The sequence below is a fragment of the Chiloscyllium plagiosum genome, unplaced genomic scaffold (genome assembly GCF_037043375.1).
Source record: "Chiloscyllium plagiosum isolate Xiang-an unplaced genomic scaffold, Cpla_swu_hap1 HiC_scaffold_17, whole genome shotgun sequence".
In the NCBI taxonomy this organism is placed as follows: domain Eukaryota; kingdom Metazoa; phylum Chordata; class Chondrichthyes; order Orectolobiformes; family Hemiscylliidae; genus Chiloscyllium; species Chiloscyllium plagiosum.
This window is the reverse complement of record NW_028270155.1, coordinates 58,390,820-58,406,589: the sequence shown is the minus strand read 5'-3', so window position 1 is coordinate 58,406,589 and position 15,770 is coordinate 58,390,820. Positions and strand designations below refer to the sequence as shown.

Genomic DNA, 15,770 nt, shown 5'->3' with positions numbered 1-15,770 from the left:
CAGGCCAGATGTTAATTCTACATGTCTTCAGTTCCACTTTCTTCTTCTTTCTGTGTCTGACTCACTGTGCTGAACGTCGGCTACACCATTTGTTTATCGTTGCAGCTGTTAAAAAGTTCTGCACCCTGATACAATCTGGCAGGCTGGCTGCAGGAATTCTGTACTTGACCGATTTTTAATGCAGGCCACAGGCCAGCAGCCCTGACTTAAATGAGCCGGCATCAGGATTGCGGGGAGGTGGGGTGTGGAGGGGAGAACGGTGGTGAGAAACTGAACATTGTGTGGGTTAATTCTTAGCAGATGATCAGAGCATTTGGGACTGGTATCTAAATGCAATGGGAAAACTTGCTGATAGATTCTTGTCAGGCAAGGGCAAAGAATGTGGAACCGAGCTGCTGAATAATGGAGTGAAGATGCAGATCAGTCACAAGCTAATTCAATAGGAGAGCATGTATCCTCGGCTGACTGGTTTACTCCCATTCTTACAGTTAGCTATGAGCTGGTTTTCACCACCACTAACATTAGCTGATTGCCAATAACTGTGCAGTTGAAGAAGGCAATAAATGTGTACGGTAATTGGCTACAGTCACTCCCATCTTTCCTGGTGATCTTACTGGGTTTCTTATTGGTTGTTCCTCATAATGTCTGGGCCCTGATGGACTTCATCCTTAAGTGTTAAAAGAAGTGGCAAGTGAAATGGTTAATCCATTATTTTTAATTTTCCAAAATGTCCTTCAATCGTGAGTGGTCCCATTAGATTGGAAGATTTGAAAAAGGGAGCCAGAAAGCAGGAAACTGTAGGTGAGCGTCTCTCCCAGGGAAAATATTTGTTTGCTATTACTAAAGAAATTATAGCAGGGGCCTTCGATAAGTTCAGTGCAATCAGGTTGTGAATATGATGATGTGGCCAAGGATGACGTGGTGAGCTGTGGAATTGGGTTCATACCTTTATCCTGGCACTTTGTTTTCCACAGTGTATTTTATTCAAACATTACATAACAGTTTAAGGTTCTCATTACATAAAGTGCAAATCAGATCAGTTTATTTTAATGTAAAGTGTGATATTCTAAAGTGCCTCACACATTATTTTTGAACATCCTGTTCAGACATGCCTGTGACACACCTCCAAGCACAGGTGGGACTTGAACCCAGACCTTATGGCTCAGAAGCAAGAATACCATCATTGTGCCACATGAGGTGAGGTGACAGTGACAGCCCTTGACATTGAGGCTGAATTTGACCAAGTGTGGCAACAAGGAACCCTAGCAAAACCGGAATCAGTGGGTATCAGTGGGGCAAACTCCTAGCTGGTTGGGGCCATGCCTGCCAAATAGGAAGGTGGTTGTGATTGTTGGAGGTTTATCATCTCAGCTCCAGGTCATCCCTGCAGGAGTTCCTCAGGGGAGTGTCCTCAGCCCAATCATCTTCATCTGCTTCATCAATGGCCTTCCCTCCATCATAAGGTCAGAAGTGGAGATGTTCACCAATAGTTGCACACTGTTCAGCACCATTGGACAATCCTCAGATACTGACACAGTCCATATCCAAATGATCTGGCCAATATCCAGGCTTGGACTGACAAGTGGCAAATAACATTTGCACCATACAAATATCAGGTAATGACCATCTCCACCCCTTGACACTCAATGGTATTACTATCACTGAATCACTCGCTATCAACATCGTGGGAGGAGTTACCATTGACCAAAAACCCAACTGGACTCACCACCAGAGCAGGTCAGAGGCTAACAATTCTATGGTGAGTAATTCACCTCCTGACTCCCCATAGCCTGTCCACCATCCATAAAGCACAAGTCCGGAGTGTGATGGAATACTCCCCATTCCAAAAACACTCAAGCTTGACATCATTCAGGACAAAGCAGCCCGCTTTATTGGCATTACATCTACAAACATCCACTCCCTCCACCAATGACACTCAGTAGCAGCAGTGTGTATTATTTACAAGATGCATTGCAGAAATTCACTGAAAATCTTTAGACAGCACCACCAAACCCATAATCACTTCCATCTCAAAGGACAAGGGTAACAGATACATGGAAACACCACAACCTGCAAGTTCCCCCTCCAAGTCAGTCACCAGCCTGACTTGGAAATACATTGGCAGTTCCTTCACTGGGTCAAAATCTTAGAATTCCCTCTCTAAGGACATTGTGGGTCTACCCACAGCATATGGACTGCAGCAGTGCAAGAAGGCAGCTCACCACCACCTTGTCAAGGGCAATTCAGGACAGGTAATAAATGCTGGCCAGCCAGTGATGCTGACATCCCTCAAATAAATTAAAAATAACCCACTAAAGTGTCTCACTACATTGAGATTACTAGGTTTTATTTACAACATTTAAGCATGTCACTTATTCGGTTTGAAGGGTTTTACATTGTTTCCAGCCTCACATTGCCCAGAGGACCTGAGGGAATGGCCTTCCTCATTGAGCCTTGGTGGGGTTTTGTCATACCCTTTCACCACCTTATCCCAGACTTTGGAAAGTACCAGCCTATACCACCCAGTAATCAACAGCTCTCTAAATAACCGAGTTGACAGCTTTTGTTGGTGTTTGTTTGTTTATCTCAGTATGTGTCACAGGGAACAGTCCGGTGAACAGCGAGTCCCTGCATCATAGAGTTGCCATGACACACCCACTGCGTCTCCTCCCAGCCCCTGCAAAGGCACGTTCCTGAAGAAGGTGACTATTGACCTGTCTCTCCCCCTCCCTCCCCTCCCCTCCCCACCCCACCCCACCCTCCAATCAGAGCTGCCTTAAGTGCATTGTCTAAATGTGGAGAAACTCCAGGTAGGAGCTAACAGGGAGTATCCCTTTCTGGACACCAGCCAAGCTGTATCCTGGTGCTTGTTTGAAAGTTCTGATGGTGGCACCGAGCAATGGAACAAATATGCATTGCATTTCCACGCTGCCTGTTCAGAACTCTGTCCCCATTGTGTTTTTGGCGTCCTGCAGCACATGTCTCTCTCCAGTAGGTAGAGGCGTGCTGGGGAACCCAGCCATGGTTTGCCTGCTGAATATTTCCGCTTCGCCCAGGCCAGATGTCTCATTCCTTATTGGCTCATTTCCAAAACCCGAAACATAGCTGTGTCTGACCATTCTGTCACACAGACTAATGGGATGGGTACATACTAGACAACTGCACCAGGTAGTTCTTTGTTCGACACTTGTTGGGGTGAATTCTCCAACGGTCAGCCAGTTGTTATTCCAGCAAAGGCAGGAGATGTACATGGGGACCTTCCAAAATCTTCAGTGTACCACACTCTGGAGGAATTGCTTAGGAAATTCCTGTTGCTGGTTAATTCCTCTACACCTGGAGCCCTCGGAAAATCTCCAACTAAATCGGAAAGTTCAGAGCGTCCCACTGAAATAGATGAAAAGTTAGACTATACGTAGTTAGACTCCGAGTCTAACATCATGTAACAGACAATTTAATAATGACTCTAATATGTAGCCTAACTCCTGAGTAACTATTCAAATGGCCCCACACTAAGTTCACACAGCCCTGACCACAGCTTCCCCAGACACCATACACTCCCAGACTCTGACCCGATTCCTCAGCTGTCCCATTCTGCAACCAGCCCTACAATCCCTGCCGCAGATCCAACTCCCCTTCGCCACTCCACACCCAACACTCCCATTACCCTACCACTGGACTCAACTCCCACTTCCCTCAGTTTGTACACAATGACACAGGTGGACACACACAGACTTACACACACACACGCTCATGTGCACACATACACCCACTCTCACAGACAGACACACAAACATACACACAGACTCACTTACACAGAGACACACATACACAGGCACACGTGTGGAAATACACATACTGACACGTAGACACATGCACAGAAACACACTCGAAGCTCCACTTCTCTGCTGCACCTTACCGTATACCCTTGCAGGAGCTGACACTGACCCTCCCTGCTGATTTCTGCACTAGCCTACTGCCTCACTTACCTTCCCCCTCTTACCAGCTTACACCCTGGCATTTACACACTTGACATGTTACCTTTTCCCACCTGGCACCCTGCCACCAGGCACACTGACACCCATTCATCTGGCGTTCCCTCCAGCCCTCCATCTCCTACCCAGTTGGGTCACTACTTACCTAGCTCCCAGTCAGCCTGCTCAACTGGTGTCCTATTCCTACCGTCCCAGCACCCTCATCTCAAACCTTTCTTCTGTACTTACTGATTGACAGTATGGCTGTGTGGGATTCAGGACTGGTAAATATCAGAACATAGCAGCAGCGTGCTGTGAAAAGAGGCGATGGTTTGTGTCTTCACTCCCTCTGAGTGGAGAGACTCTTCCTGATTAGCTATCCCTTACTCTCAGACTGTGCCCCCTTGGGCCCCAGACCCCCACCACCCAAGAAAACCATCTTCTCACCATATCCTTGCTGATAATGCTTGTTTCTGATGGAGTTTTGCTGCTGTTCATTAAAGTAAGGTACAATTGATGACTTTATTCGTATATGCCAAATGTAACTAAAATACAAGACGTCAAATGCCGCCTGCCATCTGATCCAGAGAATGACCATCTGACTTTCGGGTAAATACCACACTTGGCTGATATTAGTGCAGTTCATATTCATGTGCTTCAGTGTAGATACCAAAAGAATCAGGGAGAGAAGCAAATTTATTATTTTTTTAAATCAGTGGCCAGTAATACTCTGGAATGGATCACCTGACAGGATGGTGCCAGCAATTCGGAATTTCAAATGGGAAATGGATAAATAGCTAAAGCAGAAGCATTCACAGGTTCTGTGGGGAAACGATAGGGCAGACAAATAGTTCTTTCAACAAGGCTGAATGGTCACCGTCTACATTGTATGGTTAAATGTATTAAAGTGTCACTTGAAATTTTATGTATTGATGGTTTGTGTAAGAGTAATGTAGCTGTGTCTCTTAACTCTGCAGTTAGAATTTATCCTGATGCTGGGTATAATCAAATTGTCTCCAATATTTTGCTATGACTTTTTCGTCTGACATGTAACCATGTTAAAATCCTTCCTTTCTGCAGGCACAAAGACATGGACAAATTTAGTTGAAATTCTGGAGGAGAAGAATGGAGCTGATTCTGAGCTGCTTGTCTTCACCATGACACTCATTAACAAGGTAAAAGCTGTATGTGACTAGTTTGCAAGTTTGTTTAATCTTGAGATTCTGTTGCACCCTTCACCAAGGAGGAGAAAGTGAGGAGTGCAGATGCTGGGGATCAGAGTCGAGAGTGTGGTGCTGGAAAAGCACAGCCAGTCAGACAGCATCCAAGGAACAGGAGCACTGGTGTTTCGGGCAAGATCCCTTCATCAGGATTCTAGGTGAAGGGCTCTTGCCTGAAATGTTGATTCTCCTGCTCGTTGGGTGCTGCCTGACCTGCTGTGCTTTTTCAGCACCACACTCTCGACTCATCCCTCACCAAGGCAATGTGGGGGTTGGAATTTGTATCTCGCTGGTCTGACATCAGTCACTCCCTCCACTTTGAGGTGAGTCTCAAATTCTCTGACATTCAATTTATTTTCTCATTGGCATTCATTGGTTTCCATTTCCATAGAAATCCTAATGCTACCCTGGACTATTGTGACCAGTTCTGATCCCTTCATCTAAGGAAAGATATCCTGACACTGGAGACAATCCAGCGAAGGTTCACTTGGCCGATCCAGAGTTCAGAAGATTTTTCATGTGTGGAGAGGTTGAGTGCCTGTGCTCTGGACTCTCTCTGCAATGATAGAATCCCTATAGTGTAGATAGAGGCCATTCAGTCCATTGAGTCAACACTGACCCAGCGAAGAGCATCCCGTTCTATCCCCATAGCTCCGCAACCCTGCATTTCCAATGGTTAATCTGCCTACCTCACACATCCCTGGACACTATGGGCAATTTCCCAGGGCCAATCCACTTAACCTCCACACCTTTGGACTGTGGGAGGAAACCGGAGCACTGGAGGAAACCCATACAGACACAGAGAAAATGTGCAAACTCCACACAGACCATCGCCCGATGCTGGAATCGAATCCAGGTCTCTGGTACTGTGAGGCAGCATTGCTAACCAATGAGACACCATGCCTCCCATGTACTCATTGGAGTTTAAAAGAATGAGAGGAGACCTTATTGAAAGAAATAAGATTTTGAGAAGACTTGCCAGTGTCAATGCGGAGAGGTTATTTCCCTTTGTGAGAGAGTCTCTCTAATCTGCTCATATATGGAGCACACTGATTGTGGCTTTGACTTCCAATTCCGTAAGAGTGGCTGCTGTACATAGGGCTCGAAAGCACACTCAGCTAGTAAGGGAATCCAAGGGAATGTTATCCAGGAGCAGAGGGCACAATCCCAGAATAAGGGGTCACCCATATGAAACAGATGAGGATTTTCCTTTCTCAGACGGTTGTGAGTCCGTGGGATTCTTTATCACAGAGGTCTGTTGAGGGTAGGTCATTCAATATATTCAAGGCTGAGATCGACAGATTTTTAATCAGTGAGGGAACCAGGGGCTATGGGGAAAAGACAGAAAAGTGGAGTTGAATATTGAGATCAGCCATAATCCCATTGAGCAATGGGGCAGAATTGATGGCTAAGTGACCTACTTCTACTCCTACGTTTTATGGCCTACCATCAACAAATCCAGTTTTGAATCAGTATTTTTGAGTTTTAGACTTACTGAGAAAATATGATTTGAATCTATATAGTGCCTTTCAAGAACTTGATTTGGAGATGCCAGTGTTGGACTGGGGTGTACAAAGTTAGAAATCACACAACACCAGGTTATAGTCCAACACGTTTATTTGGAAGCACTAGCTTTTGGGGCTATAACCTGGTGTTGTGTGATTTCTAACTTTCAAGAACTTGGCAAGTCCCAAAGTGCTTTATTTCAGGCACATTTTGAATGTTATCATTGGGCGCAATTTTTTTTGATGGGGTCTGCTTTTCAGTTCTCAGGATCTCCCCTGTCATTCTCATTATTTATTGTTATTTATTAGGTGATACAGTCACGTTGCTTTTTGTGTTTGTGTTGACATACAGGGTCTTTGCACTCACAAAGAAGCAGAATTGAAATGACTCATCCACACCCTCAGTAACTATCAGCCCTCCATGAAACTTAAAGCTACAACACAGAAAGGAAGCATTGCTTTCTTAGACATTGCAGTATTTAAATTAGCAGAAGACAACCAGCATAAGTTAACAACATGTGGGTGGTGGTGGGAGGGTGGGGTGGGGGGGGGGCGGGAGAGGGGGAGGGGAGGAGAGGAGAGAAGAGGAGAGGTGTGTGGTATCAGATCCTACAGCATGTAATGGTCTGGGGGGGGTATGAGGTAAGTATGGGTTCAATTGTATAGTTACACAGGCGTTGGATTATATATTTAATAATCTAACTTTTCCTGAACAACTATTTTACTTAATTTTGTTGGAAACCTGTGAAGTCTTCAGTCTAATGGAGACTTTTGGAGGGTTCCTGGTGTAAGGAAATATCATTTTCCATGGAATTCCTTCTGAGTCTGATACATTGGGAATTCTACAAGGTCCCTGTTCGCACCTCCAATTTACGCTGGGATATTGGCAGTCTAGGCATCACAAGACGCTGTGTTTTCTATAGTTCCTGCCAGCGTTTGCTTTTATTTTTATCAACTGCCAGTGAATGTGAGAAATGCTTTCAAGGCTCAACATGGGTTGCCTTGATAACTCATGTACACCCTCTTTCAGTCCTTCGTGAATCTTCTTACAGTTGTCTTTTTGGGGCAACCAGTAACTTGCAATGGCGTTTACCCAAACAGCAGGTAATTCTGTACATTGTCAATGAGAATTTCCTCAATCCAGAAATTTTGGAAAGTTCACTTGATATGCTGTTACCAACTTCTAACCTGCATGGTAAAAGTTGTTCCTTTCTATCCTAATATACCTAATTTGCTATGATTTCAGTTATTCGTCCCATTGAAGATAGTAAGTATTTGCCTTCCTTATCTCGGGAGCAGTGCTAGCAGCATCCTGGTATTACCCTGGAATTCCTGTGTATTCTGCTGAGCCTATCTCCACAATGCTCAGTGCATCAAAATGCACAACAGAAAGCCTAATGTTTCTCTCTCTGCCCCAAGACATAATGCTTATAGCCTGCTGTTAGTTGTACAATTTTTATGGCCAGGGTTGTGTTTGAATTTTACTCTATTGCTGTTTCCAGCTGTTCTGTCACTCTTTAATATTGTTTTCAGGTTACACATGCTAAATAATGGGCTACACACCTCATACATCAAGAAAAACGGAGACACGGTCCAGTAATTTATTGTGACTCAGAAGTCTTTTTGCACCTGAAAGTTTGTGTTAAATGTTTAATCATTCTTTGGGTGATTACAAATCTCTTGACATCAATCCTAAGTTCTCCAGTTTGACCTTCTGTCTTGTTGCCTTGATTTACAGTTATCCTTCAAGTTAGGGCTGGGTGTTTACTTTCTCCAGATCCTTTATTGTATTTATTTATAATGATCCCTTTTCAAAGTTTTGTCATCTTTGCTCATAATGCAATTCTCTTCCACTGGAGATGAGCCTTTAGTCCTTCAGAGTTTGAGTGACTTGGTTGTGTTTCTGAGGTAAAACCTGGAATTGTCGTTAAGTATGAGCAGAGCACATTACGGCTCAATGATAACTTCTCCAGTTCAAACTCTGCTGATTTAGGGACATGACTCAATTTGCTTTATTACTTGGTGCTCAGAAATGGTTGGAAATGTTAAAGGCTGACCCTTAGTGTTCCCTTAGATCTGTTTCATCTTCACTCCAGCTCGGTTAACATCATTCATAGGATATCTGTGCTTTCTGTGTGTCATTCCCTGTGTTTGCTTTCCCAAAGTTTATCTTCTATTATTTTGGTAGTTCCTTTTGTGGATCTTTGGATGTCTCATCAAACTCAATTGCTTCCTGCTTTTTCAGTTCTTCTGAGTGGGTTTAGCGTTACCTGTGAATTGAACGAATGTATTCGGTGTTTCTGAATTTTCCCCCATTCCCCCGTCAGCCTTAATGGGGCCAAAGGTTTTCCAACTTGAAAGCAGGATCAATGAGGGGGAGTGTATTTTAAAATGGAGGCAGCTTCTCTTCAGCTTTGTTTAAAATTAACAGTATTGTTTGCAGCTAGGCCATAACTGCTGGGGGGGGGGTGAAGGAAGCAAGCTTAAATATCTCACAGGGCAGCCTGCAGCTACTGCTACATCTAGTCAGGCAGGATCTCCAAGCACCCACCTACACAGACGGACACACACACACGGACACGGACACACACAGACATACATGCATGCACAAGTGCATGTGCACACATACGCACGGCAGATCACATCAGTTATGATCTCATCAAGCGGTGGAGCAGGTTTGGGGGACCAAATAGCTTCTGCCACGATTGAGGGCTAAAAGCTAAGCCCCAAGTCACTGACTTAGATTAGAAACAGGAGGAGTCCACGCAATCTATCTTGTCGTCTCTCCTCCTCCTGCCTGCCAGAATCACTTGCCATAACTTGTACCTGCTGCTTCCTACAACCCAGCCAGCTTCTGATCTCAAATTCTTGCTCCTTGATTGTTTCCAGTCCATCGTAAGAATGTAAGCCATTGTAAATCAAATCTTTCATCTTCATTCCCAAAACACATTTGATTCTGTAATGTTGCCTGCTTTATAGCATTTACTGTCCCTTGCAGACCAGTTGAGAAGTAATTGATTCCAGTTTCAGTTTATTGATTTTTAGATGAAAAGATGTTACATTTTTGCGGCATGTTTGCTAGTCTCCTTGGAATCCGTTGCTGTGACCACTTTGCTGTCAGTTAATGTAGAAGCAGTGAGTTCTTTTGTAGTAAAATAAATTGTTAAAAAACCACTTGGTACATTTTCTCTGTGAATGATCATAGTTTGGTGACTCTTTTCATTGGTTCTTCTCATGAACATGAGCGCACTTCCAGTGGTGAGGATTAGCTGGAAAACCCTTTATAGCTTACATGAAAGCACAGGAACTGAACAGTGCACATTATTATTGTACAAGTGCAATTTTTACTGTCTTGGTTTGAAAGAGTAAGTAGGGATATGAAGCTGTGACAATTATGTTAACAGACTGTACAATAGAGCACACAGTACTGACCAGCTCCTTTCGTGACCCCCCAATAGATCATTAAGTTACAGTCCCTCTGTTCAGCTATGATGGACGATTACAATAATATATAAAAATCATTAAAATAAAACAGCAGATGCTGGAGATCTGAAACAAACAAAAACAGAAATTGCTGGTGAAACTCAGCAAGTCTGGCACATCTGTGAAGAGAAAATAGAGCTAATGTTTTGAGTCCAGTTATTCTTCTTTATAACAGTTACACTGATCATCAGTGTAAAACGCAATCACAGTAATCTTCAGCCATACGTGCCACTTGGATGATCCATCTCGGCCTCCTCCCAGTGTTGTAGATTCATAGAGCATGGAAACAGGCCCTTTGGCCCAACTTATGTTTCCAGCATCACAAATATTAGTCTTCAGTCAACTTGATTGACTCCATGTGATATCACAAAACAGGTGGAGGCATTGAATACTGCAAAGGCAATGGGCCCTGACAGCATTCGAGCAATGGTACTGAAGACTTGTGTTCCAGAACTTGTTGCTCCCTACCCAAGCTCTGCCAGCATGGCTAAATCTACCCGACAATATGGAATGTTACCCAGGTATGTCCTGTACACAAAAATTCAGAAGAAATTTCTGACTTTAGTCAACTCTCAAAAATTGGTCAAGTGTTGGGAAGATAACATCATTAGTGCTATGAACAGCATCTGCTCAGCAATAACCTGCTCAGTGACGCCCAGTTTGGGTTCCGCCAGGGCCACTCAGCTCCTGACCTCATTACAGCCTTGCTTCAAACATGGACAAAATAGCTGGATTCCAGAGGAGAGGTGAGAGTGACAGCCCTTGATGTCAAGGCCACATTTGATCCAGTGTGGCTCAAAGGAGACCAAGAAAATCTGGAGCCATTGGGAATCAAAGGGAAACTTCTTTGTGGTTGGAGTTAGATCAAGCATCAGGAAAGATCAAACAAATAGAGAAAATGCTGGAGAAATTCAGCAGGTCAGGCAGCACTTGTGGAGAGGGAAACAGAATTGAGCAAAGTAGTTGTTGGAGCTTAGTCATCTCAGTTCTAGGACATACCTCAGGGTAGTGTCCTAGGCCCAACCATCTTCAGCTGCTTCATCACTGACCTTCCCTTCATCATAAGGTCAGAAGTGGGAATGGTCAACAATGATTGCTGTGTTCAGCACCATTCTCAACTTCTCAGGTACTGAAGCAATCCAGATGCAGTTTCCAATTTCTGAGTTTATCTGATGGAAAAGTTTCAAAATCATGAGAGATCTGTACTCTCTCTCAAGAGAGAAACTGTTCTTATTAATGGAACGTTTGAGAAACATTTGACACTGATTTAAAAGGAGTGGTAAAAATCTAAAAGTGACATGAGGAAAGGCTTTTTTACGCAGGGACTCTTTTGCATCCAGGATACACTGCCTTAGTATGCAGTGAAAGCACAATAAATCAAAACATTTAAAGGGAAATAGTTTCTTATCGGGTATATATGCAACCTCCCGGGGCTCAGCAAAAAGACAGGGAGTGGGACTAATTGAGTTACTCTTGTGGAATGTGTTAGTCTTGCAGGAGGCTGGTTAACTCAGTCAGCTGGACAGCTGGTTTGAAAGGCAGAGTGATACCAACAGCGTGCGTTCAATTCCCACAACAACTGGGGTCACTATGAAGGGCCCTCCTTCTCAAACTGTCCCCTTGCCTGAGATATGGTGACCCTTGGGTAGAACAACCACCTGTCGTCTGTCTTTCTGTCTCTCTCTCTCTGTCTCTCTCTCTCTGTCTCTCTCTCTCTGTCTCTCTCTCTCTGTCTCTCTCTCTCTCTCTGTCTCTCTCTCTCTCTGTCTCTCTCTCTCTCTGTCTCTCTCTCTCTCTGTCTCTCTCTCTCTCTGTCTCTGTCTCTCTGTCTCTCTGTCTCTGTCTCTGTCTCTGTCTCTGTCTCTCTCTCTCTCTCTCTCTCTGTCTCTGTCTCTGTCTCTGTCTCTCTCTGTCTCTCTCTCTCTCTGTCTCTCTCTCTCTCTGTCTCTCTCTCTCTCTCTGTCTCTCTCTCTCTCTCTGTCTCTCTCTCTCTGTCTCTCTCTCTCTGTCTCTGTCTCTGTCTCTGTCTCTCTCTCTCTCTGTCTCTCTCTCTTTCTCTCATGAGAGAGCAGCCCAAGATCTGGTACGACTGTGGCAACTTTATATCTTTCTGTTCTTGCAGGGACTCAGTGGGCTGAATGGCTCTGGCCATCCTCTGTTCTACAGCTATTCTGCAGTCATATACAGAGTGCACACCACTTAACTCTGAACATCACTCCTCTCATAAACACAAGAACTGGAGTGCAGGTTCATAGCTCCTTGAAAGTGGAGTTGCAGGTAGATAGGATAGTGAAGAAGGCGTTTGGTATGCTTTCCTTTATTGATCAGAGTATTGAGTACAGGAGTTGGGAGGTCATTTTGCGGCTGTACAGGACATTGGTTAGGCCACTGTTGGAATATTGCGTGCAATTCTGGTCTCCTTCCTATCAGAAAGATGTTGTGAAACTTGAAAGGGTTCAGAAAAGATTTACAAGGATGTTGCCAGGGTTGGAGGATCTGAACTACAGGGAGAGGCTGAACAGCTGGGGCTGTTTGCCCTGGAGCGTCGGAGGCTGAGGGGTGATCTTATAGAAGTTTACAAAATTATGAGGGGCATGGATAGGATAAATAGACAAAGTCTTTTCCCTGGGGTTGTGGAGTCCAGAACTAGAGGGCATAGGTTTAGGGTGAAAGGGATAAGATATAAAAGACACCTAAGGGGCAACGTTTTCACACAGAGGGTGATACGTGTATGGAATGAGCTGCCAGAGGAAGTGGTAGAGGCTGGTACAATTACAACATTTAAGAGGCATTTGGATGGGTATATGAATAGGAAGGGTTTGGAAGGATATGGGCCTGGTGCTGGCAGGTGGGACTAGATTGGGTTGGGATATCTGGTCGGCATGGACGGGTTGGACCGAAGGGTCTGTTTCTATGCTGTACGTCTCTATGACTCTATAACTGCTTTTAAACCAAATCTCCACCTGTTGCAGCCTGAATGGCTCCAGTGGCAGAATTATGATGTCTTTGCGTAGAGTAGCCTAGTCAAGAAAGATGAAGCAACATGGCTTTTTCTAAACCTAGTTTACAAAGCATGTTCAAAAACATTAGGAAAGTAAGGCATCTGAACAAGATGTTGAAAGATAAAGTAAAATTTTCTATAATACATTACTTCGAGGGAAAGCAACACTCAGTCCATGGGATCTCCTGGACAGGTTTTAATCACCTGAGGGGAAAAGAAATTCCAAAGTGTTTTTTCTTTCTCCCTATTGGTCCTGGATTTCCTTATTTTTGCCTCTTGCAGGAGATTACATGGTTGCCAGCTAGACTAGAAGTGCCTGGTCTTAGAGCTGCAGCCATCTGGAGTATGCAACAGTCTCGGCAGGCTGATTTTATTTTGCCCATTGATGTTGTATGTTTGTATTGAAGTGATTTTCTTTGATAATTCGCGAAGGTTGTGGGTTGAGAAGTCTTTAGGTTTCTGTGCCTTAATGTTGCTAATCTGGGCAGAGAATATTAGCGTTCCTGAGGTGCTGATTCAAAATGTGCCAACTACGAATGCAGATTTACAGAATATTTTACAGACAATTAGTCGCAAAGCGCTTGGCTATTGGAATTGTAATATTTTAAGCTTGAGCAGGGGTGCGTGCAGCATCTTTTACATTGCAGACTAATATCATGATTTGGTCATCAGCAATCATAGTTGAGTCAAACAAAACTACTGCTGGAGATGATGGATGCACTCAAAGACGATGGGTGGCCTGGCTTTGGCGTCCATCAGAAGAAGCTGAGCTGGCGCTTTGTTCAAGTGTTCCAGCCCACTTCAGTTTGGTCTGACTTGAGGTCTGTGTAGTGTCTGTGTGTATGTTTAACTATGGCTGGCTGGGTTGTTCGATCAGACTGCAAAATAACTGCACACACTAGATAAATGATTTATTTTTGTTTAGCTATCTGATATTAAATGCAATACTTTCTATTTTTAATTCAAGTGTATTTAAGTGAGGCAATGATTGCCCCTTTCTAGCTTTTTCTTTTGAAGCACATCCATTCTATCAAAGAACTTAGCCTAATTGCATCTAAACTGTAAACTCCAAGTTAATGCAGATGACTGAGAAGGACAATGGGTTGGATTTTATAATCCCATTGTCAAATGTCTTATTGGCAGGGGAGTGGGAGGGATGAGGGGTACAGAGTAAATGCCTGGCATTTCCACCAGTTGGGAGGGCGCAAGGGATGGGGCAGATGCCAACATTGGCACCTCATGTAAAAATATATTAAAGTTCAACTGAGCTTATTACCACTCAGTTGACTCAAATATTACCCTGCCCGTTTCATCTTCCAGTTGGCACAGGCAGTTGGCGGATGTGGGCAGCATGTTTTTATAAAGACGTTTTAAAGGGTGGAAGGAAGGGGTTGCTATTTTCTAACTGTGTCCTTTGATCATCAGGGACACCTCCCCCATCCCTACATGATGGAGCGCCCACTTCCCTCCTCCTCACCTGTAATTTAAAACACCTCCCCTCCCCAAACTCCCCTCCGTCCTAAGGTGCTTGAATCTTCTCCGTCTAATGACCCCTTTGGTCTGGACCCATTTGGGCCTCCATTGCAGGACTGCTTGCAATACCGGCACCATCCACTAGTTAAATCCCTGGTGCTGGTGGAGCTGCTGTCTGATCACTGGGCAACCTCTCAGTGAGGGGCACAAGTCCAGCTCGGAGCTTGGGCCAGCCTCTGTGCACTATGGTTGTCCAATCGGTTGTTGGCTGACCATGTTGGGAGGATATTAGCAAACAGTCCAGACCCCAAACCTGTACACATCTGTTTAAGTAGTTTTCTAAATTAGCAGAGGCTGTGCACCTGCTGGCTGCTTTTAAAATCTTTCACCTATACATCAGGTTAATTCGGATTTATTGGCTGTGCTTACTATAACTGCTTAGTTCTATTGGCAGTTGTTTTTGCTTGTATTCAGTGTGTACGAGGTCTGCAAATGATGCAGGTCATAGAGCAATTCGGATGGGTGATGTAGATCTTAAGGTAGACAATGTTGCATGACTGCTCTATACTGGGGTTCTTTTCTGTACTCATTGAAACACCAGGCAGCAGCATAACTAGTGAAAGATTGGGCTGCTAAAACTGGAGGTTGTTATTAAACTGTACATAAACTCCAGTCTTTTTGTAAATATTTAAGCTTGGCTACAATAAGGGACTCTCTGCTGGCAAGTGTAAATTAAACACTGCTTAATTCTTTGTGTAAATCTTGTTGGCCTTTCAATTGGAGACTAAACCATTGAATCAACAGAGAGTGAATGGTGGGGGTGGGGGCTATTCAGTCTGACATGTAACTAATTACAGTCATCAACATGGGGCAGGAGAAGAGGAATGGAATTGAAGTATAATTGCCTTGCATTATTTACAGGCATGTGGTTTAAAATGATATCAATGTGATGACATTGCAGGAATATTTTTTAAATTAGGAAGTGCGGCACAATAAAGGCACAAGTTTCAGTTCCTATTTGCGTTCTGGCAGTGAAGGACTAGGCCTGCTTTCCATGTTTCATAAAACTGAAGCTGCCACTGAGAGCGTTTCCATTTTATCTTTGGTTTATCCATGC

The 15,770-nt window shown here is 44.1% G+C and overlaps 1 protein-coding gene across 5 annotated transcripts in view; it reads left to right on the top strand.

Moving 5' to 3' along the window:
* Window positions 1-15,770, top strand: part of fhod1 (formin homology 2 domain containing 1) — a 320,810-nt gene that overhangs the window by 184,137 nt on the left and 120,903 nt on the right. For all 5 annotated transcript variants that reach the window (XM_043707127.2, XM_043707126.2, XM_087995958.1 and 2 more), the window contains one exon: window positions 5,052-5,146. In XM_043707127.2, coding sequence (XP_043563062.2) covers window positions 5,052-5,146 — 95 coding nt within the window. The remainder of the gene's footprint in view (window positions 1-5,051; window positions 5,147-15,770) is intronic.